Here is a 23,830-nt window from a genome sequence, read left to right as displayed (position 1 = left end):
TTTTCCCATTCAACTTATTGCCAGTGGCTGCTCTGTGGCAACCAGCATGCTGCTGGGTTTAATTCAGAGTTAGCACGGAAGAGACAGAGCACTTCCACGAGGTGAGTGCAGCCGACAGCCCTGAGAATCTGCCCAAGAACCCCTCTGACAGAGGTGATGGGCTGCCTCCTCCCCACACCACAGAGCAGGCAGGACGAAGGCGCAGGAGCTGGGAGCCGTGGCACACAGCCTCACCCTGTTCAGGGTATTTTTAGCTTCTAGGAGAAGTTTGTTTTGGCAAAGGTTCTGCGCTATCTTCACATCTAACCTACAGCTTCATTGTAATATATAAATCCAATGTAAAAGATCCCACAACTAATAAACAGTTTTGAGCCAGGGGACAAGAAATTTATCAAGACCTCCTGATCCCATTGCATACTGCTAGCTCTTTATTACACACCAAGCCTGGCCGTGTACTTTTTCCTCATTCCTGAAATGCACCCTTGCCCATCCAGCATCTGCAGCTTTATCCAGCAGTACTGCGGACAAGCAGCTGAAAGCAAAGCTCCCTGCAGTGTGGGTGTGAGGAGTGTCAGGTATGAAACCAACTGCTTCCTACCTTCCTACACTGGAACCCAGCAGCTTTCAACCAACTGGCTGCAAAGCCAGCAGTTATCCCTTTGCTGCTTCTGGTGCAGTGGACTGCAATTTACCAAAGCAGCAGCACATCCCTGCAATGAAATCACGGGTTCTCTGATGCAGAATTACACAACTGGGGAGCACAAGCTGACTGCAGAAGTTGGAAGCAAGTTCCAAAAACTTGATTCTGAAGTTAGCAGATTCATGGTCCTGTGTTTGAGATTTCAGTCACCTCCAGGTTCCTTAGCTCCAATGCAAACCCAGTGACAAACCCTGAACACGGCGCGTTCACAGATCTTTGTTTCATCTTTCAGCAAACAACTGTACGCATCACCCCAACTAAATCAGAACAAAAGCAGCCAAACCGGTCTGTATTTTAATGGGAAAACTGATGCCCAACTACAAAATATATTAAAATACACAAATAAGTTACTGTACGAAAAATAAATGCTTCACAGATACACCTCTGCCTTACATAAATTCCTCCCTTGCACTTACATCTGATGCACCATTCAAGAAGCCTCCTGTCCTCTGGCCTGCAGAAATAACATTTCTGGACTGACGCCTTAACTAACATCCAACCTTTGCTATTACCTCACCCTACAGCAGAGCAGGGAATGAATGAGATGCTTGTTGGCTTTGGTCCTACAGCCTGGAAACGTCACCACTACACAACTGCTGTTCCTCTCTCTGGTTGTTTTAAGAAGATGCGACCCCCGAACGCATTATCCTGAACAGTGTGTTGAAGTTGTTGCTTCTTATTGCATCCCGGCAAGCAGCAATCACCTGTGCCTTAGGTTTGCCAACTGCGAAGTGAAAAAACAGAAAAAAATCAGTTAGAAGGAGAAAGAAGTGCTGAAAATAGGTATGAGGCTCAAAACGCAGAGGTCTCAGAACATTTTTAAGCAAACAGTGAAGTGTTTCTTTAAATAAAGCCCTTTCTTGAAAGCATTTTCCATAGCTCTACTACAAGGCAGCTTGAAGGACTTGTTGAAAGGGGAAAGCTACGAATATACAACAAAATGCATCCTTCACCAAAGGCTGACAGAAACAGTAATAATAAAGACTGATGGCTTTGCTTGTGTCGGTAGCTCTTCTTTTTTTATTATTATTTATTTTAACTGAGCTAGCTATAAATGAAGAACTGAAACAAAGCCATTGAGTTCCATACCACCCAGAGAACTGAAAACTGCTTTGAGCTTTCTTCCCAGAACACCGGTCACGTTCCCCACCATGAGCAGCTGGCTGTCTGGGCAGTCAAAGGCCGCTTCTACCACTGAAGCAACCCGGCTGGTGTCTGAGATATCAGCCTCAGTGTGGCTGGGGACTCCCATCCCCCCCAGATGCACACACTCACCACGTAGCCGCCCAGCCCTCTGGATGGCTTGATTCACTGCTTTCAGATTGCTCAACAGCTCCGTGTGATTGTTGCAACGAATTTTGTACTGATTGATCAAATCCCTGTTCAGATCGTACAGCTCGACGTACCGCGTCTTCATGTTTTTCCTGGGGGGACAATCAGCACGGTGAGCTGAATCTCTGGGGACATGACAGCGACTCCTGGCCTGTCCATAGGAAGCTGCAGCAGTGCACAGTTGTAGGGCTGCCACGGTTACCTGCATGACTGCAGCTACAGCACCACAGAGCCGTCTAGACATGCTGGTTAGCCTCATTATTGAACAGGAAAAAAGAAAGAGAGGTCTATCTTGGTAGACTCTTTATGCAGATGCTGCATGCCCCAGTGAAAGTAAAACCAGCCGGCAGGATTCAGACCTCTTTACTGCCGCCCTTGGCAGCCAGGGCAGGAAATGAGCAGAGCACAGGACAGCACAGTGAAGGGCCTGGAACTGAACATTTCAGACTGGGTGTTCTCAAAGGCACACCTACCAGAGACAGCTTTCAGTTCCTCCTCCCCTTACTGAGTCCTTTCTAAGCTCTTACCTTCCCAAGGCCAGTTCAAGGCCAAAACCTGCACTCTTGCCTCCCCTAGGCTTGCCTCCCCCTAAAAAACAGGGCAAGGCTTAATGACAGCTCATGGTAGAACCAGCCAAGGTACCACCCTGCTCAAAGAACTGTAACTGGGCATCCCTCCCACTACACAAATGCTTTTATGCTTTTTTTCCTGCCTGAGAAGCAGACACTGGCTGTTCTACACCCAAAACACACAACATGGCAACTGCTCACATGTCTCCCAGGAGCCGTGCATCTTCTGCCTGAACCAGCATGACGCGGATGAGGTTGGAGTGGTCGGCCATGTCAGCAGTGAGCCGCTGATTCACCGAGTGATGCTCATCCACCTGGCCAAAGCAAACACCCATGAGAAAAGGCCTTCAAGCACTCTGGGAATTGTTTAAGCTACACCCCAATCCCACTATAATAAGAAATAACGTTCCAGCTTAACCAACCCAGGACCATCCTCCTTTCCCTCACCCCCCAGCTGCTGGAGCAGCACCTTTTAGCCTACAAAACGATGCTCAGGATGAGATGCACACCTTACACCCTGACCCAAATCCACAGCTCAGTCTCCCACACAACCTATTTACATTATTCTAAACAGTCAGCTGCTGGGGATCAAAACCCTGCTCCATTTAACACACAGAACGTTGAGGGTAGCCCTCATCCTTTGCACAGGATATTTAGCAAGTCACTGCTGGCTGATTTACATGAAGAAAAAGCAGTTTGGAGATCCTTAGTTTTTTCCTCTTGTTACCGATGCCCCCAATTCCTTCTCACCTTTACCAGCACTTTCCGCAGCTCCTCAAAGTATGCAGGGAAATCTGCTTCCACCTGCAGATCTTCAATTGCCAGAAAGGAGGCCATGGACTGGATGATGTCACCAGCTAAATCAATATCATCTGTGCTGATAGAGATCTGTCAGAAAGGACAAGGAAGCACTTACATGCTCTTCCATGCCAAAATATCTCCCAAAACGACTCAGCAGGGCTGCCTGGAGAACAGCTGCTTAGGCTCAAAGCAATTCATTCTAAGAGACAAGACTGATGCAAGGACAAGCTCCAAGGCTTACTGGAGATAAGGAGACACTGATTTCAAAGGGGTTTTTACTGAGGTGTGGGGTAAAGGGGAATTTGTGCATACAAGGACAGCGCAGAAGTTATGGGCAGCCTCTGTGTCTCAAACTGCAGCCCCGTGGAACCACTCCATGTGGAACAAATGCCTTCCTACTCTTTTGTAGCCTGAACAATTCGCTTTGTTGACTGGCACTGGAATTTTACCCACTAGCAGCAACACAGACTCCAGCTGCCAAAAGACACCCCCAAAACTTGAGTTCTTCCTCTGCCTGTTCAGTCCTCCTTCATTCTCACAGCCCCACGTTGGAACCACCCTTAAGATTCAGTGGTGTGTAACTACATGGGCACTCCCCTTGTCTCTGAAGTTACTCACCTCGCCACCAGGCTTGATTTTGATGAGGAGCTGGCCTGCATTACGAAGGGAAGTGAAGCAAACCTGAAAGGGAGCGCTCTGAAACTCCGCATCCTCTGGTAGCAAGAAGCTCTGATTCAGCCACATAATAATCTTGCAAAAAATAAAACAAAGAGCATCAGCCATCAGCTGTGTGCGAACTCTGGAGAGCCATGCAATGGCCCTACATGTGCACATGACACCAGGGCTCCGTTCAGGTTTTCCTGGGAGCTCCATTCACTCCAATTCATCTCTTATATCAATGCTGGGAATTTGTTGAGATGGGAGCAGTTGGCTCCCTGCTCCAAAGTAGAATCTTTGCAAGAAAATCAAATCTGACAATAGGAGACCAAAGGCCAAAAAGTACAATTAGGCCCAGAGACAGGAGAAAGCTAGGAAGCAAAGCTGCATTCCACCATAAGAATTTAAAGGAAATTTTTCCTCAATCTTGCTTTGCTTTTTTTTTTTTTTTTTTTTTTGCCTTGACCACTTAACATGGGAAAAGTCATGCAGGCATGACAGAGCCCCGCAGTTACGTGGGAGCAGATGGGCTCTCATCATTGCCATCTCACAATTCAGATCTTGCAGAACCTACACTGCAGCTCCACCGCTCACCTGCCAGCTACCTGAGCCATCCTCTGGGCACCGCGTTGCCTCTATCCTATTCTCTGCAGAACTCCAAAGGCTGGGAGCACATAGTAATATTTCCTCTTGGAAATCTCAAGTTAACTGCCAGCCCTCCGTGCACTGTGTATCAGCAGGACCAGGCAGCAGGCAGCAGAGCAATCACTCACCCTTTGCGGCCTCTCATTCGTTGCACAGCTCACAAAGCTCAGTGGCTCCGTGGCCGAGTCTGGGCTGCTCAGGGCATACATTGAAAAGCGGGGGAGCTGTTTGGTCAGCTCAAATACGTAGAACTGTGTGCTGGAAGAATCCAAAAGGAAGGATGGTTACTAACATCACAGAGACTCACCTCCTACAAGGGCTGCTGGGTCTCTTGTGGCTGAGCATTAACATCAGCAGCTCCCAGTGATAGAATCAACTGCTTAACACTGGTAAACAGCTGGAAGCTGTGGGAATTGGAAATTTCAGGCTTAACACATCCCTGTATGAGGCTGAATGATTCCTCCCCATTGCCTACATTTTCCGTAATCCTTCCAACAAAATACATGCTTACATTTAAGATTCTGCTACATAACTGGATCATTTATTAACAGTTTTGGCAAAGTCCTACTAAAAGCAGTAACAAAGAATAGAGGAAGCAAAAAGGGAATTCAGTTCCATACATTCTTTCTGCAGTGGTTGGCTCACACTCAAAACACAGCTCCCTGTTCAGGTGCTGCTTCCTGGGACGCTGCCAGATGCAGTAGATGTGAACAGGGAGAAAGACAGATGTATATGAAGAGGAAACTGGAAAAATGTTGTCTTGAAAACAGGCATATCCTACTAGCCCCAAAGTCAGGCTCAGGGTCACTCTGTGGTCTGAAAGATGGCGCAGTGCCTCCAGGTTTGCTCATGCACCATGGGCACAGCTGCCAGCATCCAGGCCTCTAAGAGGCAGATCCACAGCAAGGCATGCCCTGGACAAGAACCACTCACTGCTCCTAGAAGGCAGAGCTGGAGCACAGCAGGACCCTATGAGTGCCTGAAGAAGAGCCCAGCAGCACAGGATAACAGTATGTACAAGAGGATATTCCAGCAATGAGAGAATTGAGGCATGGGGGAATTAATGGTACCGTTCCAGTGGGACAAGTGTGGAGCCACATCTCCAGTGTTTGCTGTCACACACAGCAAGCTGTGGAGACCAACAGAGTTCAGAGCACAAACCTCACCTGTTCCCATAACCCACAAAGGCTTTGATGTGCAAATCCACAGGGACATCTTTGGGTGGAGTGAGGGGAACCCGAACGCAGCTTGAGAGGTTCTGGAGGCCAGGGTGCAGCACGTGGCTCTCTCCTTCAAATATGCCCTCAGCAAAGATCAGCACAGCACGGATGATTGTGTCTTCGCAACAAGGAGAAAAAACAGTTTCTCAATGAACAGCTGTCATGTTAGCCACCATGTTCTTCAGAGTTAAGCACAAGCAGCTCTCCTGAACTGTGAACGTGCTCCAGATGAGCAGCACTACACCTGGAACTGCCTGCACCCTCTGCGTGCCTGGCGCTGGGCGACTTTGCTGATTCTGCTTGGTTCCTGCCCCAAGCTGAGGTCCAGCTTCATTCACACAATGCCTGCACCAACACGGTGCAGGAGCTGGAGCTCCAGGCTGCAGCACTCCCCACATCCCGTTTACCTGCATACTGCATAACCCACCCACAGGCATGCAAGATTGGCCGTGAATTTCTGGGACAGGTGCTCTGCTGCTGCCTTAGTGGGCTGGGTTTCATTGGCTGGTTGCTTTTCATAACAAAAATGCTGTTATGGATGTTTATCCCTCCCTACAAATGGTTGCACTTAGTGGTGGGCACTTTGCTTTCTCTGGGGAACAACAGCACTCTTCATTAATGCTTACAGTCAACACAAAGAGTGCTGCAGGGATCCCCAGCACTCATTTCATCCAAGCTAAGTCTTAACTGCCTTGGAAAACAAAACACAATGAGAAACAAATCCCACCCAACTCCTCTCTCCCAAAACCCATCAAAGGAGCACAGCTTGACTCAAAACCGTGGAAGGAAAGCAGCCACAAAGGGGAAATTACAGACAGCGAAGGGGAGACAGGCAAAGCATCAGCTAAATATAACTAAACGTTTGCATGAATTTGCATGGAGATCAGTGGTGGTGGTGGTTGCAGACTGCGGCTCACCATTGGTGGTGGAGATGCACAGCTCCACGTGAGCAGACTGGCTGTCAGAGCCCAGGTTAACCGACAGGGAGGTCTGCAGCTGGGTGTTGGCTGGAATCACACCTCTCTGCCCATCAGCTTCCTTCAGCTGCGGGCTCAGCTCAGCCTGTTCCAGAGCACAAAACCCTTCAGGAACATAATCTCCATTTTCACCATTTTTATTCTAGCAAGCTAAAAGACGTGCGTTTTCGATTGTAAGCACAAGTCTTTTTGCTACTGTGCTCTTTTACTCTTTCAACGTGAGCCTGCTTGTTCCTCACACTGCTTTGCAAAGCCCTCTGTGCCTTCCCCGTGGAGGTGGAAGCACACCTACACCCTGGCAGTGCTCTTAGATGGCCCCTCTGACTCCCAGGTTGGCTCAGGCTTTGAAAATTACAATTTTCAGACAATTCCGTGCTGAACCATAGCCCATTCTGTTTAACTGCTCCAGCAAGCAGACAAGGCGAGGAGAATATGACTTATTAAATAAGAAAAGCACACTCTGCACTTGCACAAGGCACAAGCAGGAATCCCAAGCAGACAGTCTCACTGCAGATTACAGGCTACAGCTCTGACTTGTCCAGACTGCCCCACGACCTCCTCCCACCTTTATAGCAATGGGAAGCCAGGGCTTGGCCCCACACACCGCATAAGTGGTACCTTTGCGTTTTCCTCATAATTTCTTAACTCCAGCAGCAGGTTTTGTTTCTTTTGACTGAGTTCTCGGATCACGTCCTGCTCTGCACACGTATCCATCAGGTTTCCCTTCATCTCCTCACCTCCCGGCAGATAACCCCGCACTGCACAGAACGAACACACACAGATCTGACACTTACACACACAGCCCACCGAGGACAAGAGACCTTCACAACTGCATGCAGCCCCTTGGGCAGGCTTGGGATGGGGCTTATGTGCTGAATCCCAAGTGAAGCACTTCCCAGCAGCCTGAGATTAAGACAGACAGCAAAACACTGTGCCATTGCACAGGACAGGCTTTTGTTCCCAACGGGTTGTGCTAGACCTGTTTGTCTCAGGCCACTGCAGCCAAGCAGCTGGATCATCACACCAGTGTCGCTCCTGGAGCCATCACACAGCCCCATAAACTCAAACTAAGCTAATTTAAGTATCTATGGTCATATCTGTTTCCATTCACAGCAAGCAGGTGTCACTTCTTGAAAGTCTGGTGGATAAAACCAGCAGCTCTGCAGTCTCAGAAGAGCATTTTCCAGGAAACAAAGGGCTGTTAACACCCAAAATTTCTAATACAATAACTATTCACAAAACCAAAATACATGTATGTTTTTTTACTTCTCTGCCCCCCTTTAGTGACTGTTAAGTAGCCAAAGAATCACACAAAAAAAAAAGACCTCCCATATATTCGTCCTTCATGCTGTTGCCTGAAGAACCACAGTCTTTACTGAGTATATTTCTCTTTGCACTTTTAGGATGGGACTTTGTCATTTAGGCAAATGGATTTTGGTGGCATCTTGGATCATAACGACATACACACTGATTAGCACAGAGAAGGCAATATCTGAATCCCGTTAGCAGATAGCCTAGCGCAAAATTCCCTTCACTTCTCACAAAGCCAAGGGAACCTGGCACACAGAAACGCCTACAGAACAGAATCAGAGGTTAGCTCATCTGAGATGACACGATACGCCTGACGCTGCTGCGTGCAGAACTGGTGTTTCAACCAGCCCTCCTACCTTCACCATCAACCGAACAGCAGATTAACTGCGTGCTCCCGTCCATCCTGTAATCCCCTTCCACCACTCCTGCAATCGAGGAAGCAAAGTTGTCCTTAAAGATGACCTCCCCGGTTCGGTCACTGCGTGCATCAACCTGGAGCAGCACAGAGATGAGGGACATGAACAGAACAGCCAGCTCCAAAACACACATCGTGGTGGCGTTCACCACTCGTGGAGCTGCAGTCCTGCTGAGCACAGGGCCACAGATGGAAGATACATTATCAGGAAGCGACCTGTCGACAGGCTCAGGTGAAAGGAACTGCTCTTCAGAGATGCAGCTACAAACAGCAGGAAGGAAGAAAAGGGGATCACACGCCGACACAGGGAAGGCTGTGCACACGTGGATGCAGTGATGATAGATGCAGACTGGACGTAGCCTCAATGCAGTATGTACAGCTTTTTGGCTAAGCTGCTGTCCTGGACTGATGAACAACTTTTAGTTATCTTTGAAGGGAAGAGGATGGAGCAGGGGGCTCAGCTCTGCGCAGCACATCTGAGCCAAAGCACAGCACCCAGCAGTGCTGTTTCCAAGAGCTGGGAGCTGCTTCATGCCAACAGATGGGGCAGGGCCTGCAGCTGAAAGAGCAAAAGGCGTACAGAGGAAGGGTGCTCACTTTAGCAATGTTAGACACCTAGTCCAACAGAAGTTGCAACATACCCCGGCTTTAGGCTGCCAGCTTGATACAAAGTTAATTAAATTCCCCTAGGCTAATGAGAGTAATGAGAGGTGCTATGAAAGCAGATTTACAAAAAAAAAAAAATTGGCAAGCTGCGTCCAAGAGAGAATTGGCAACCAGAACAGCCATTTTCGGCAACCAGAACACCAAGCAGCAGGCTTAAGAGCCTAGACTGAGCTGCGTGGAACGCCTCGACGTCAGATTAAATGACACTGATGGATTTACACTAATCCTGCCACAGCCAGGACCGACGCCGCTGCCCTCTCCCATAACCACTCGTCCCCTGCAGCTGGAGAACATTCAGGAAACACAGCAGAAGACGATTAGCATGCACTCAAGACAAAGCTGAAAAGAGACACGGGAGAGCTCTAGGATGTTGCACGTGATCTTTGCTACCATAGAAACAGCTCACCACACCTTAGCAATTCACTCTGAACTAAGCAGAGGAAGGTTTTCTCTGGCTGATCTTGCATCTGGCAAGGACTCCCCAGGCAAACTAGGTTTACCACGACAGCTCCTCAGCAGCCTTTAATATTCTGTCTGCTCTACTTAAGACCATTTAGCGGCCTGGTTCAAACACAGCTTGCAGACCCACAGCTCCTCGCTCCCTGCAGCACACACTCACCTTCCCATTGGACCAGCCGGTGATCAGCTCACACACACCATCAGAGTTCAGGTCAAATGCATGGATGCTCATCGCATGGTTCTTAGACTGAGGACAGAAAACAGCACAAACTACGCCTGAGTGCACCTTCTAACCTGACACATGCAAGACCCTGGAGAATGAGTCTACAGAAAGGAAAAAGTAGCTTTGAACACATACAATGTAAGACACATTCAGTGCCTGGAAAACAATCTGTTGGTTTAACAACACAGCCAGAGGCATTTCCCAACAACAAACTTACATTTTTCTGCTGGACCTCTGGTTGCTCAGTGACCCCACAAAGCTGGAGCATCCCTAAGCATACAGTTTTAGCAGCGTTAAGTCATCGCCAACAATCCCAAAAGAACTGAAGGAACTGACAGACTGTTGATTTTGCTTGGATCTATAAAAATGGGTTTGCTTTGTAATACGGTAATTACATCAATTACATAATTACATGACATACAAACTATGCTCAGTAGAAAATGTCAAATCGTCTACGGAGTTTGGGTAGCATCAACAAGCAGAGATCAGCTACCAGCTCCCCTGGAGGCCTCAAGCTCTCAGTGCTGATGCTGCAAGGCAGGACTGACCTTAATCCTCCAGTAGCGGGACGTCCTGTCGTACACTCCCACCGTGCCATTGGAAAGAGCATAGCCAAAGCGACTGCCATACATGGGGCTGAGGGCAGTCACAGTCTTGGAGAGGGAAGGGAGAGATAGAGAGAACACAGCAGTGAGAACACACCAACTTCTGCACCCCCAAGAGCAGCCTACACACAGTCTCCACATGAACCACACTCCATTGGAAGCTAGCTGTAATTAAGACCACTGTGTGGAGCACAAAACACCAAAGGAACTGTGTTTAGCACTCAGTTTAACCCCACCAAAAGCCTTGCAGGGTTTCCTCACACAAGCTGTGCTGTCTGTGTTAACGCACAATTCAACAAAGCTTGCAGAACTGCCCTCAAACCGTGTTTTGACCAAGTATTTATTACCACAAACAGCAGCACAACTGCTCAGAGGATTCTTGTGGTCTCTGGTGCTAACACCCAAAAACTGCTCCCCACACACAGCGCTCCCTGGAGCTTCAGGAGCAAAGGAGTTCAACATTACACGGGCTGGGAAAACCCTAGAGATATTATTGGTATAAAAGCTCTGCCCGAGATCAGCACGATAAAAATTAACAGCTCCCACAGTTGGGTTCTGCTGGAAGACAATCAGAACAGCAGGCCAGGCATTACCTCAGTAACGGCTCCAGGGAAAGACCTGAGAGTCACAGCCCAGAGTGTTTCTCACTCCTTTTAAGACCCATTACCCTACAGCTCCTCACTGAGCAAGGTCTCTCAGTGCTTGGACTGCAGCCCTTCTCCATGCACAAACACTGCACAACTCAGTGCTGGAGGAACAGACGTGAGCAGCCGCCCGCTCTCCTGTACACAGCAGCTCAGTCCTTCAGTTCAATCCTTCGCACAGAACCCAGACCTTCCCACTGTGAAGATTTCCAGTGAATCCACCCCAGTCTACTGGGAAGGAACCACTCATCACCACCATGTACACAAGCACCCTGGGATCCGGTTTAAGGCACGCACAGCATCCCTCATGGGAGTCCTGGTGCCCGTGACTCAGTCCTGAAGGACGTTACCTGCACACAGCCGTGAAAGACACAGGTAAGCCAAATTCATCTCAGCTGAGCACGCTCCTGGATTTCTTGCTATAGAACACTGTTTCCAAACCCTTTGCCCTTCTTCTCCGAAGCCTTTCCCATGTAACACCACCCTCCAAATCCTGAGCTCCCTGGGAGGACAGAGACCCCAGACAGAGCAGAACCCACCCACACAGCAGAACTCCCTGTCCACCCAAAGCACCCATTTATCACAAATCACAGCAACCTTTGTGATCTGTTCCAAGAGAATTAAACACCGAGAAGGCAAACTACTCAAGTCTTCTAAAAGGAGCACAATGCACACAGCTGTTGCCCCTGCCTTTAGGTTTGGTGAAGCTGCATCCTTCCAAACTAGAGCAGAAAGACTGCAGTAGGTCTTAAGGCTGTGCAGGCGTGAACTTAAAGCAATTTGACCGTAGATCTGGAAACAAACAGCACGTGAGAGCCACAGACTGCTCCCTTCCTTAACTAGGAATCACAACACGACCCCAGATTGGTTATCAGAGAGCAGAACGTACTGCTTACAATGCCTGGCTCTAATCCAACCAGCAGTAACAGCTTCCTTTCCTGGAACACAGCCTGCACTGCTCCTTAAGACTCTCTGTAAGCAGTTTAATAGCTAACTAAGCCTTCAAGTCCTAACTTGGGCAGCAGGGAGACCTCAGTTTTTCAAGGACAAAGCTCTTAATGCAGGTGCTACCAAGGCACAGCCCTGTTTATACAACTTGTGTGCAATGGAGATTCTTTCCACCCTGCCATTCCCCATGTGGACATACACGAGACAAGCGACTTCATCACAGAGACAATTTGAGAACTGCAGCAGAGGACGTCCTGTAACGCAGAAGGCAGTGTGTCAGCCACGGGGCCCTGCCAGGAACACACAGCCCTTTGGCCAGGGCCCTGATTTCCAGGCAGGTCAGTTAAAGGTTTGTAAACAAACATGTCAGAAACCTCATCCAAGTGTTATCAAAGGCGTCGTTAAACTCTGACTTTTGCAACTCTGGAAGGACAGACACAGTGCCAAGTAGGTAACTATTTACCTACACAATGCATTTAAACCAGAGTAACCAGCGCAGCTTTACAGTACACAGTGTTTTGAGTTCCACCCACAATTACAATAAATATTAGCTGCAAGTAATTTACCTCCGTTTCTGACATTTCTGCCACGATCACATCTTCTTTAAACACTCGGATGTCAAAATCTTCAGAGCCAACAAGAAGCTGCAAAAATAACACAGAAACTCAAAACCACTGAACCACACATCGAAGTGTCACCAATCCTCCTACAAAGGTGGCTGCCCTACTGCAAAGCAAGGGCAAATTCAAAGAAACACAGAATGGCCTGGGTTGCAAAGGAGCACAGCGCTCATCCAGCTCCAACCCCCTGCTGTGTGCAGGTCACCAACCAGCAGCCCAGGCTGCCCAGAGCCACATCCAGCCTGGCCTTGAATGCCTGCAGGGATGGGGCATCCAGAGCCTCCTTGGGCAACCTGTGCCAGTGCCTCACCACCCTCTGGGGGAAAAATTTCCTCCTCATATCCAACCTAAACCTCCCCTGTCTCAGTTTAAAACCATTCCCCCTTGTCCTATCACTGTCTACCCATGTAAACAGCCATTCCCCTCCATTTATATGCTCCCTTCCCTACTGGAAGGCCACATAGAGGTGTCCTTGGACTCTTCTCCAAGCTAAACAAGCCCAGTTCCCTCAACCTTTCCTCATAGGAGAGGTACTCCAGCCCTCTGATCATCCTAGTGGCCACCTCTGGACCCATTCCATGGGTTACACCCAGTCTGAGCCCAAAACGGGTGAGCAAAGAAGACACTGGCTCTTTATCAGGTCTTCCATCTTCTCATTCCCTATCACAACGCAGGTGCCTTGTGAGCAATGATGAGACATTACATTTCTCCTGTACTTCTGGTGTGGTACACGGACATAAGAGCACGGCCCACGACAGCTGGCCACGCACTCACCAAGGCAAGGCACTACCAGTGCCAAGACCCAAAGATGCCTCATTTCCCTCAATCCAAGCAGCACCAGAGAGCAGTGCAGCTCCGCGAACGTGGATTGAGCCACTGTGTGTGCTTCTGCCAGGCTGCAGCCTGGAAAAGAGACAGCTTCCTCATCAGGATCCCTCTGCTGATCATCTAAGCCAGGTGCACTCGTTAATCTCCCCTTCACTGCAATACCATGAAATAAGCTGAATTCACATATAAATGGCTACAAACAAACCTCAGCTTTGCCATCGCCATCGAAGTCACACAGTGCTAGAGAACGAACGTTGTCTCCTGTAACCTAAAATGAGAAAGGCTGTCTTCAGTATTGAGGAAAGCGGTCAGAGGGTGAACCACTGTTATTATCCCCAGTGCAGTGAATGCAGTCGACATTCGAGCACCATTTAATGCAACGAACACAGGTCAAAACACAGTTTAAGCTCTGAAATGAAATAAGAAAGCTGTGCAACAACCAAATTATTATTTATCGTATTGAAAACCAAACACCCAACATGGAAATTCACTCCATCAAAAGGGACTTTTAATGAAGCCAAAGCGTTATGTGTAACCCTACCGTCCAAAAGAGGTCATTTCCTTCATAGTCAAAGCCTTGCAGGGCACAGTTGCCACCAATAATAGCGAGAGGAGATGGTATATCCCCCAGCTTTCCAAGAACAATTGCGTTGGCTCCATCTGAAACCTACGGAGGGTCATTAAAGAAACAAAACCGAGTGTGAGGCATCAGAATGCAGACATGAAAAAGCTTCTGCCATCACCATGCTCCCTTCCAGCAGTGCTGGGGATGCACAACCACACCTCCATGCGCGCACATCCCTCTCACATCATGGGGCTGCTCACAGCAGAGGGATGGCAAGAACACGATGGGAGAGCACCGATCTGGGAAGGGGCTAATAAGGATAATAACAGAATAATAACATGACACGTGAAGTCTGGCCAGGAGACTGGTTAGGGCAGAAGCTCTAAGTCAGAGAATCGAGTTGTTATGACACGTGCACGTGTGGCAGCAGACCGATGCTCTAATGGAGAAGTTGTACTGTTGCATGAACCCAAGGCCTCCTCAAGTTTCTCCCAGCAGTCTCCGGTTCCCTGGCAGTTCCTGCTGCTCTCTGCTATTCCACAAGTGCCAGCACTCTGCAGGACATGTGCACCGATAGCTTAGACTGTCACAGTCCCACCAGTTGAGCTGAGCCCCAAACGCCCATCAGAACATCCTGTCCTGCCGGGTGCTGCGTTACACGTGGTGAGGGCTGGCTCTCTCACATGCGCAGCTGTATATCTTATGTTTTTAACCTTTGCATCACACGGTCACTGAGGCCGGAAAGACCTCTGAGATCCTCAAGCCCAACCATCAGCCCAGCACCAACACGCAGCACCAACACGCAGACCATGTCTGTGTGTTCCTGGAACCGCTCTGGGGATGCGGACTCCCCCTCCCTGCCAGCACAGCGCTGCTCTTTGCGAGTCCCAGCACCCGACCTGTCCCTCACCATGAGGCCATCGCTCTCACCCCATCGCTGCCACCAGGGAGCAGATGCTGACACCCCTTCCCCACAGCCTCCCGCAGGGCTGCAGAGCCACCAGCCGTCCCCCAGCTCCTCTTCCCCGCACTCACCCACCCCGTTCACTCCCACAGCGCCGCGCTCAGACCCCTCGCAGCTCCTCCACGCCTTCCCTCGGGACGCTCTAACCCAGCCCCCCCAGCACCGCAACTCGCCTCTCGGTAGAACAGGTCTGAGTTGAGGTGCACGTCGTACGCCAGCAGATGCGTGCCGCTGCCCACCAGCAGGCAATCCCGTCGCAGCGCGGTTCGGAGCGGCCCGGCCGCCAGGCACGTCACGGCCTGATTGACGCTGAGCAGCGACACGTGAGCGTCCAGGCCGCTGGGAGCCGAGCGGCTGCCGCCCGTCCTCGGAGCGGGGCTGTGAGGGCTGTGAACGAGGACCTGCGGGACACGGGCGGCGCGTCACACGGGGGCCGCCGTGCCGGGCGGAGATCCCGCGCCGCGCCGCGCCGTTACCTTCCCCGCCTGCGTGGCGGCCGCCAGGCACGGGTGCGCGCCGTCGAACCGGCCCAGCGCCACCGTGCGGGGCTGCAGCTTGTGGCTCAGCTTCAGCGTGAACACCGGCACCAGCATGGCGGCCACGGGAACCAGCGGAACCGCCCGCAACGGCACCGCGTCACGGGGCGGGGCCGGGAACCGGATGGGGGGGGATGCGGAGGTAATTAGGGGAGTAATGGGGGGTTTGGGGGGCAGCTAAGGGGTCGGTTGGAGGGGTTGGGGGTCAGTTAGGGGACGTGGGTGGTAATTAGGGGAGTAATTAGAAGAGTAATTAGGGTTGGGGGTCGGTTGGGGGATTTGGGAGTCAGGGGAGGTGGGGGTAATTAGGGGAGTAATCAGGGGTTTGGGGGGCAGCTAAGGGGTCGGTTGGAGGGGTTGGGAGTCAGTTAGGGGACGTGGGTGGTAATTAGGGGAGTAATTAGGAGAGTAATTAGGGTTGGGAGGCAGCTAGGGGGTCGGTTGGGGGGTTTGGGGGTCAGTTAGGGGAGGTGGGGGGTAATTAAGGGAGTAATCAAGGGTTTGGGGGCAGCTAAGGGGGTCGGTTGGAGGCACTGGGGATCAGTTGGGGAGGTGGGGGTAATTAAGGGAGTAATTAGGACAATGATTAGGGTTGAAGGGCACCTAGGGGATCAGTTGGGAGGTTTGGGGGTCAGTTAGGGGAGATGGGGGGAAATAGGGGAGTAATTAGGAGAGTAATTAGGAGAGTAATTAGGGTTTGGGGGGCAGCTAAGGGGTCAGTTGAGGGGTTTGGGGGTCAATTAGGGGACACGAGGGGTAATTAGGGAGTAATTAGGGGTTTGGGGGGCAGCTAGGGGAACAATTGAGGAGGTGATTAGGAGCTTATGTGGCAGCTAGGGTGTCAGTTATGTATTTGGGGATCAGTTAGGGGACATGGGGGACAAATATGGGGGTAGTTAGGAGGTAATTAGGGGTTGTGGGACAGCTAGGGGAACAGTTAGGAGTTTGGGGTCAGCTGAGGGGTGACTGGGAGTTTGGAGAGCAGTTGGGGGATCAATTAAGGGTTTGGGGAGCAGCTAGGGGGTCGGGATGTAGGGGGCTGTTGAGGTAATTAGAGGCCTGGAGGGCAGCTGGGGGAGCAGTTAGGGATGTGGGGGGCAGTGGAGCAGTCACAGCACCATCTGTACCATCTGCTTCCCACTGAGCTGCCTGTAAGGAACAGCTCTGACACCAGAAACAGCAGCAGGCCCAGGTCTTCAGCCAAGACATGAGGGAGGAAAGCCAAGGACATCTGTGTGCCTTACAGCTGGGTGGGAAGGGCTGCCCACAGCCCTGCTGCCTCCCTGCTGTGTGTTGGGCTGCATCGCGTCCATCCTTCCCAGCATCAGGAAGGGCCTGGTGGCAGAACTGCCGGGAGTACGGTGCCACGTGGGCCATTTCAGCATTCATTTCTCCTAGCTTCCAAAGCGTGGCTGCAGACAGCGGGGCAGTCCCTTCAAAACATACAGCTCGTTTATTTAAAATAAAATCTTGGTGAGTTGTACGGAGACAAGAGCCTCCTCTGCTGTGTTCTCAGCCAGCACCCATCGGTTCCAGGGATCTGGCTCTCCTGGGGGAGCTCAGCCTGCCCAAAACACAGCTGGCATGGTTTGCTGGCTCAGTAGGCAAAGGCAGTGCAAGGAGCTGGCTGCAGCAGCATGGCAAGCATCACTGCCCACCCAGGAGCTGACTGCTGGCAAAGGCTTCAAAAATAGCTTGAAATCCACCGTGTCCCTGTCTGACCGAAGCCTCCTGCCTGATGTGCCCTGGCAATGTGTTAAACCTGCTCAGATAGTGAGCAGTGGGTGGCTGGGGGAGATGCTGGCAAAAATCAACGTCAGAAGTCATATAAGGGAGGTAAGGGGTGGGGGATGGGGGATTGAGGGGTGGAGATTGAGAAAGGGGGTTGGGGATGGAGAGAGGGATTGGGGATTGAGGGATTGGGATTGGGGATGGAGAATAGGGATTGAGGATGGGGACTGGGAGTGGAAATAGGGGTTGGGAATAGAGTTGAGGGATTGGGGATGGGAGAGCCACTAACTCCCCAAACCCAGCAGATGTGAGCTGTTTCTGCAGACATCAGACCAGGACCACTGCTTGCACAGTTTCTGGCTGCGAAGACATCGAGAAGAGCATCACATCCTTTTATTCCCCGTGCTCACACTGAGGACTTGGTGTTGTGCAAGCTCAGACAAGTGTCTGCTCAGTGTCCCGCGGCGCTGCTCACCGCTCTGCCTTGGCTTCTAATTCCGAAAATTAGCAAGTGGGAAAGGGAAAAAAAAAAAAAAAAAAAAGAAAGAAATATGCCCAAGGTAACGATACTTGGAAACTTCAGGTCACGTTCCAGCCGGGGAGGCGGCTCGCTGTTGGTGCAGGTGAGTTTGAAGTCTGTGGGAACCCGAAAGACATGAAAGGAAGGGAAAAAAGAAAATCCGGGCTGTACACGGGTAGGGCGTCGCAGTGCCACCGTCACGGCGGTGAGTTACGGTGATGCCGAGGTTCCCAAAGCCGCCGAACGAAGCAGGGCACAACGCGGTCCTGCCCGCAGCACTGCGCGACCGCCCAGCTCGGCTCTCACGGGTCCCTTTATTTCTCAGTCCTCGCCCCTCGCTGCCCTGAGGGGCCGCAATTCTGCCCTCGTTACACCTTGAAGTAATCTCCATTCACATTTATGAGAGTTTCGGGATCAGACGGAGCGGCCCTTTCATCTCTGGGCGCGCCCGAGCGGACTCCGCCCGCCCCGAAACCCACCGGAGCGCCGGGGGCGGCCCTCGGGGCACACGGGGGGTGCAGGGCCGCACCAGCGCGTGGTGCAGCTCTGTTTGTTCGTTACGAAGAATTCATTAGCAAATCGCTGCCCACCCTACGTGGTTTGTTTTGTGTTTTGTTTTTTTCCGAGGGAGAGGTCCCGCAGATAACAAACAGGCTGCGGGTGGAAAGGAGCCGTCGGGCGCTTTGAGTCACGGCCCCGCGCCTTGCAACGCGGATGGCAGCAGCCCACATCAAAGCCCGCTGCGGAGTTGGGAAAGCGTCACGTTCCTGCACGTCGTGCAATTCGTCCTTAATGAAAACCCGCACGGAGCCGCCCCGTGGGCAGCGGGTGGGAGCCCCGCAGAGCCCCCAGAGGGCTGCGCTCCCCGCAGCGAGGAAGGCACAGCCCGCACCGCGCCCTGCCTGCAACCGGGCACGGATGGGCCGTCCGTGCTGCACGATGCCACCTCAATCGGCCTGCGATGCTCAGCACGTTCGGGGCTGATTCACCCCCTGCCAGCAACACGGCGCAGCGTCAGCACTTATTTCCCTTGCTTCCCCTGCACGGCGCTTTGTCGCCTCCGAACAGCGACGTGATCCCTGCAAAAAGCAGGTCTGCCATCCGTCCTGCACTGCTTGGTGGGTAGGGTGTGTTGGCTGGGGGTGCTCATGCCCCTTGGTTTCTCTGAGTGCTGGGATGCTCCCAGGGAATGGTCCTCCATGCCATGCCCACCCCACTTCCATTGCCCAGCCCACGGTTCCCACCACTCTGAGCTGTGGCACTCGGCTAGAGGAGCCCCTCACTGTTCCAGGTGACACCGTGGGACACAGGAAGGTCCTCCAGCAGGAGGTCCTCCAGCAGGACCTGGCACGCAGTGGTTGTCACCTGCAGCACATCCCAGAACATCACCTGCTGCTGGATGATCACCTGCCCACCGTGTCACCTTCCCACCAGTCACAGCCACCTGCTGCCAGGTGACACAGGTGCACATCATGGGGACAGTGACACCAGCTTGCAGAGCACCTGCATGGCTCCGCTGCTGCTCTCTGGGACTGGGATTTCCCCTCCCTTCCCTCATGCAAAGCAGGGATAGGGCTCGTGGCCAAGCTGGGAGCAGACAGGAAGAAACAGAGTCACATGCTGGCTCCCACCTCCGCACTCCTCCAGGAGATGCCACCAGCTCATGGAGCTTCCCAATGACATCCCTGCACAGCAGGCAGGTGCTGACAGCCCTGGCACTTGGGGTGATGCAGGTGATGAGTGCCAGCCATGCACGTGTTCCTGGGCATGGCTGTGTTTTCCTGAGCAGTTGTGATCACCCTGCAGGACACAAAGCCTGACTGCGGTGACACAGCAGCATGACACTCATGTGACGGCTGGAGAGCATCACCTGAGGCTATTCCAGCACTGCTCCCCCAGGAGGTGCTTGGGGCACGGCTGGGGCTGCATCCAAGCATCCCACACAAGCAGCCTTGGCACACGGGTCCCAGTTTTGCACTGTGAGTTGGCACCTCATTGGCTTGTCACGTGCGGTGGGGACATGGGGACAAGCATCTGCCCAACGGTGGTGCACAGCTGGGTGGTTGGGACAAAGTGCAAACCCATGGGCTCTGCCTCCTGTGGGCTTTTTGCACATTTCCCACCAGCGCCTGGCTCAGCTGCTGGCACCATTCCCTGCTTGGTCACCCAACCAGCTCCTAACGTGCCCAGACAGATGGGTGGTAAAACACTCCTGGTCCCGCGGTTTAGCTGGATTAGCGTTGCCTCCAATGCAGCAGCAAGGCTCAGCAGCCAAGAGCCGAGCCTGGATAAAACCCCAAAGCACGGCAAGTTCCCAGCATGGCCATTGAGGGCTGCGGCACGGGCACATCCTCAGCCTCATGGCTCACATCTGTCACCCTCAATGTGTGGGCGATGCTGGGTGCTGGTGCCGTGTGTGGTGGTCTCAGGGATGCGCATTAGCCGTGCTCCAGGGAATGGGATGTTTGGAGGGGAAAACACCGGGGCCTGGAGCATCAGTAGGGGCTTTTGGGGATGGGGGCAAAAAGGGGCTGCACGCAGCACATCGTGTGTGGGAGGATGCTCCACGGCTGGCAAAGCCTTCTGGCCACGAGGCAGTACCTCCCTGCACGCCGCATTACTTTCGTTTCACAAAGAAAACAGAACACAGACATCATCCCTTCGGCACCTCCCACCCCGCGTCCCCGCGGCTCTTTCGAGTGGGCGTGCGAAGCTGCCGGCAAAGTTGGCCAAACCGATGGCAGCGCCGCGACTCCCCGCCACCCTCCTCCCTGCTAATTGTGTGCGGAAATTAATCGGAGCGGGAGGGGGGGGTGGAGGGGGGGCACGACGGCGGGGTGCCGGAGGGCTGCGGGCTCCGGCAGGGCCGGTCGGGTCCGTCGGTGCGGCCGCTGGCAGTGAGGGCGGTGGGGACGTGGGGCGGTCATCGAGGGAGGGGGCTGTGCCGGTGTGCCGGGCTCACGTCCTCCTCCAAACGCCCCGCGGTTTTAGCATAGGAGGTTCAGGGCGGGGACGGGACGGCGGTGTGATGAGCTGCCCGTTTTCTGCAAGCACGCCGATGCGTGTATATCTGTGTATCCGTCCATCCGCCCGTCCGTCCCGGGGTGGCGGTGACCCAACGCATCGTCACCAACCGGGACGGGAGCGGTGAATCAGCAGCGTCCGGGGCGACAGCGGGCAGAGCCGTGCGCAGGCTGCGAGCGGGGGGGGGGGGGCGGGGGGCGGTTTTGCACTCCTCTCTCCCGCCGTGGTTAAATAGCGGCGGCTCGGGCAGCGTGAAGCTCCAGCCTCTGTACTGACGTCTCGCAGCCGCGTCATGGACTCCCAGGACTGCCCGTGTGCCACCGGTAAGCCCTGCCGGGGCTGCAGCATCCCTGCGGGGCTGCGGGCTGCTGCTGCAGCGGGGACGCCTGGGGTGGGGGAGCTCGGCCGTTTTTCCCCTTTTATCCTCATTTCCTCTCGCTTTCAGGCGGCACCTGCACGTGCGGAGACAACTGCAAATGTAAAAACTGCAAATGCACATCGTGCAAAAAAGGTAAGGCAGCTCCCATCCCCCTCGGACATCAGAAACACTCAGTGTTGTTTTTTTTTTTTTTTCCACGACTCATCTCCACTCACATCACATCAAATCAGGCTCAGGAATCCCTTTCCCAGATATCACTTTGCTCATTCTCTTTTTCTTTCGGTCCTCAGAGGATGGGAGGTTGACTCTGTGATAAGCATAACCCCAAGTCCAGATGTTCCCGAGGCTCAGCACTCATTGATGCCAGGCAGGGGGGAACCAACACTGCGATGCTCTTTGCTTGCTCTCTGTCTGCTCCAGACACACTCAGAGTGGGTGGGAGGGTGCTTGGGGGTCTGCATGGGTGAGGGTGCCTGGGAGAGGTACCCAAGGAGGGAGGAGACATTGCCAAATGAGGCTGGGGATGATGCCCAGCCATCACAGCATCAGTGCGGGGAGGGGGGTGATGGGAACCCAGCATCCCAGATCATTCCCTCACCCCAAAATGTGTCTCTTTTCTCCCCAGGCTGCTGCTCCTGCTGCCCTGCAGGATGTGCCAAGTGTGCACAGGGCTGTGTCTGCAAAGGGCCCCCCTCTGCCAAGTGCAGCTGCTGCAAGTAGCGGCCCCCCCCACGCCACGCCGAGGAAAACTAATCTTATAGTATGTGTTTTTTTATATGTGTGTTCGGATTGTGTCAGTGTTCAGCACATGTGGTGTGCCATGAGCTGCCTGAATAAAGCTGTGTGTATATAACTGCGCCTCTGCTCCCTGGGGTCGGGGGGCACTGAGTTGGGGGGGCATGGCACAGTGCCTGGGGAACAGCCCAGGCTGGCACCCGTCACAGGCCTGGCTTCCTCTCAGCCTCCCCAGCTCTCTGGGTTTAACACTTTCCCTTCACAAGTTAATTCTCCAGGATTTTTTTTTTCCCCTCTCAATTGATACCCAAGGGCAAATCCCAGGCTCTCTCCTCCACCAGAAATCCTCAGGGCTAACAAGCAGCTCGTTATTATGAGCATTTGTCAACAGCGTGGTAATAAGGGCCATGCCCATTTCCAGCGGTAATGTTCGGGCAGCAGGTGGGGCACCAGAGAACCAGTTTGTTTTCCTCCTGGCAGCGGGTGGGACTGGCAGAGCCGCCAGTCCGCAGGGGATGGGGTGGCTGCAGTTGCATGGACTGCAATGCCGGTACTGGGGTGCAGTGGTCCAAAGGGATGTGATGCCCACCATCGGCTGCAGTGCCCGTGTCAAGGTGCAAAGACCACGTCAGGGTGCAGGGCCTGTGATGAGATGCAATGCCCTCACCAGTATGCCGTGCCCAGAATGGGGTGTGATGCCTACATTGGGTTGGGAAACCCACAGTGAGGGTCCAATGTCTATAAAGGGATTACGGAATGGCCAGGGTTGGAAGGGACCTCAAGGATGATGAAACTCCAACCCCCTGCCACATGCAGGACCACCAACCTCCGCGTTTCATAGCAGCCCAGGCTGCCCAGGGCCCCATCCAACCTGGCCTTGAACACCTCCAGGGATGGACGGGGCATCCACAGCCTCTCCGGGCAGCTGTTCCAGCACCTCACTGCTCTCATAGTACAGAACTTCCCCCTGATATCCAGCCAAAATCTTCCCTCCCTCAACTTCAGACCATCTCCCCTTGTCCTGCTGTCATCTCTCCTTTCACAGAGTTGCCTCCCCTCCTGTTTGTAGGCTCCCTTTAGGTACTGAAGGCTGCAATGGGGTCACCCTGCAGCCTTCTTTTCTCCAGGCTGAATAAGCCCAGCTCCCCCAGCCTGTATTCGTAGGGGAGGTGCTGCAGCCCTCCTCTGATGGGGTGCGATGCCCAGAACGGGATGTGGTGCTCATAATAACCTACGGGATGCCTACGATGCCATACAGTGACTGCAGTGGGATGTGGTGTCCACAACGGGGTGCGACGCCCCCGATGGGCTGTTTTGCTGTAACCGTGCGACTCTCGGCTCTCAGCACGGCCCGACGCCGTGCGCACCGCCCCGCAGCGCTGCCCGGGGCGGGGGGCGGGGGGGCAGCAGTGGCGCAACGGCCCCGCCGAGTCACATTGCCGTAGCCGAGCGCAGAGCAGCGGCCGGGAAATTCCCCTCTTCCCCCAGTCCCCCCTCCCCCCCCAATTCGCCCTTTCGGCAGCAAAAGCGGGAGGGGGGAAGCGAGGAGGGCGGGCACGTGGGGCCGTGCTGTATTCCGGCAAAGAGTGGTGTTTGGGATGGGGGGGGAGAGGGAAGGGAGAGCAAAAGCAAAACTCAATCTGTGGGTACGCATGGCCATCCCACAGCTGAACCCCTTGGTTTGGGGGACACCAACAGCCAGGGCTGCCCAGGCAGGCGGGGGGGTGGAGGCACGGCCCTGACCCTGCTGAGCACG

The 23,830-nt window shown here is 53.1% G+C and overlaps 2 protein-coding genes across 2 annotated transcripts; one reads left to right on the top strand and one right to left on the bottom strand.

The window, feature by feature from the left end:
• Positions 1-962: 962 nt before the first annotated feature.
• On the bottom strand, positions 963-15,754 carry BBS2 (Bardet-Biedl syndrome 2). The gene is made up of 17 exons (XM_042885991.1): positions 15,626-15,754; positions 15,323-15,550; positions 14,162-14,287; positions 13,826-13,888; positions 12,739-12,816; positions 10,524-10,628; positions 9,913-9,999; positions 8,569-8,704; positions 7,520-7,659; positions 6,842-6,986; positions 5,871-6,042; positions 4,833-4,962; positions 4,021-4,152; positions 3,352-3,489; positions 2,803-2,915; positions 1,976-2,124; positions 963-1,424 (listed from the first exon to the last, which is right to left on the bottom strand). The coding sequence occupies exons 1-17, from the start codon at positions 15,740-15,742 to the stop codon at positions 1,318-1,320; spliced, it is 2,166 nt and encodes a 721-aa protein (XP_042741925.1). The 5' UTR covers positions 15,743-15,754; the 3' UTR covers positions 963-1,317.
• A 5,435-nt stretch (positions 15,755-21,189) lies between these two features.
• LOC122188094 (metallothionein-1) lies at positions 21,190-22,192 on the top strand. Its single transcript, XM_042886135.1, has 3 exons — positions 21,190-21,283; positions 21,406-21,471; positions 21,965-22,192. The coding sequence occupies exons 1-3, from the start codon at positions 21,253-21,255 to the stop codon at positions 22,057-22,059; spliced, it is 192 nt and encodes a 63-aa protein (XP_042742069.1). The 5' UTR covers positions 21,190-21,252; the 3' UTR covers positions 22,060-22,192.
• Positions 22,193-23,830: the final 1,638 nt, after the last annotated feature.

This window comes from Lagopus leucura, unplaced genomic scaffold, assembly GCF_019238085.1.
Source record: "Lagopus leucura isolate 7727_CA_CO unplaced genomic scaffold, USGS_WTPT01 Super-Scaffold_100054, whole genome shotgun sequence".
Classification (NCBI taxonomy): domain Eukaryota; kingdom Metazoa; phylum Chordata; class Aves; order Galliformes; family Phasianidae; genus Lagopus; species Lagopus leucura.
This window is presented reverse-complemented; position numbering and strand designations above follow the sequence as displayed.

Bases quoted from the DNA above. Each gene is read 5' to 3' on its own strand.
- BBS2 (XM_042885991.1), bottom strand. From the start codon at position 15,742: ATGCTGGTGCCGGTGTTCACGCTGAAGCTGAGCCACAAGCTGCAGCCC. The intron at 7,660-8,568 runs GTAGGAGGGCTG...CGTTCTGTGCAG, and splicing joins CTGTTCGGTTGATGGTGAAG to TGCGGGGTTATCTGCCGGGA. The intron at 4,963-5,870 runs GTGAGGTTTGTG...GGATTCTTCCAG, and splicing joins TTTGTGGGTTATGGGAACAG to CACACAGTTCTACGTATTTG.
- LOC122188094 (XM_042886135.1), top strand. From the start codon at position 21,253: ATGGACTCCCAGGACTGCCCGTGTGCCACCG. The intron at 21,284-21,405 runs GTAAGCCCTGCC...TCTCGCTTTCAG, and splicing joins GGACTGCCCGTGTGCCACCG to GCGGCACCTGCACGTGCGGA. The intron at 21,472-21,964 runs GTAAGGCAGCTC...TTTTCTCCCCAG, and splicing joins ATGCACATCGTGCAAAAAAG to GCTGCTGCTCCTGCTGCCCT.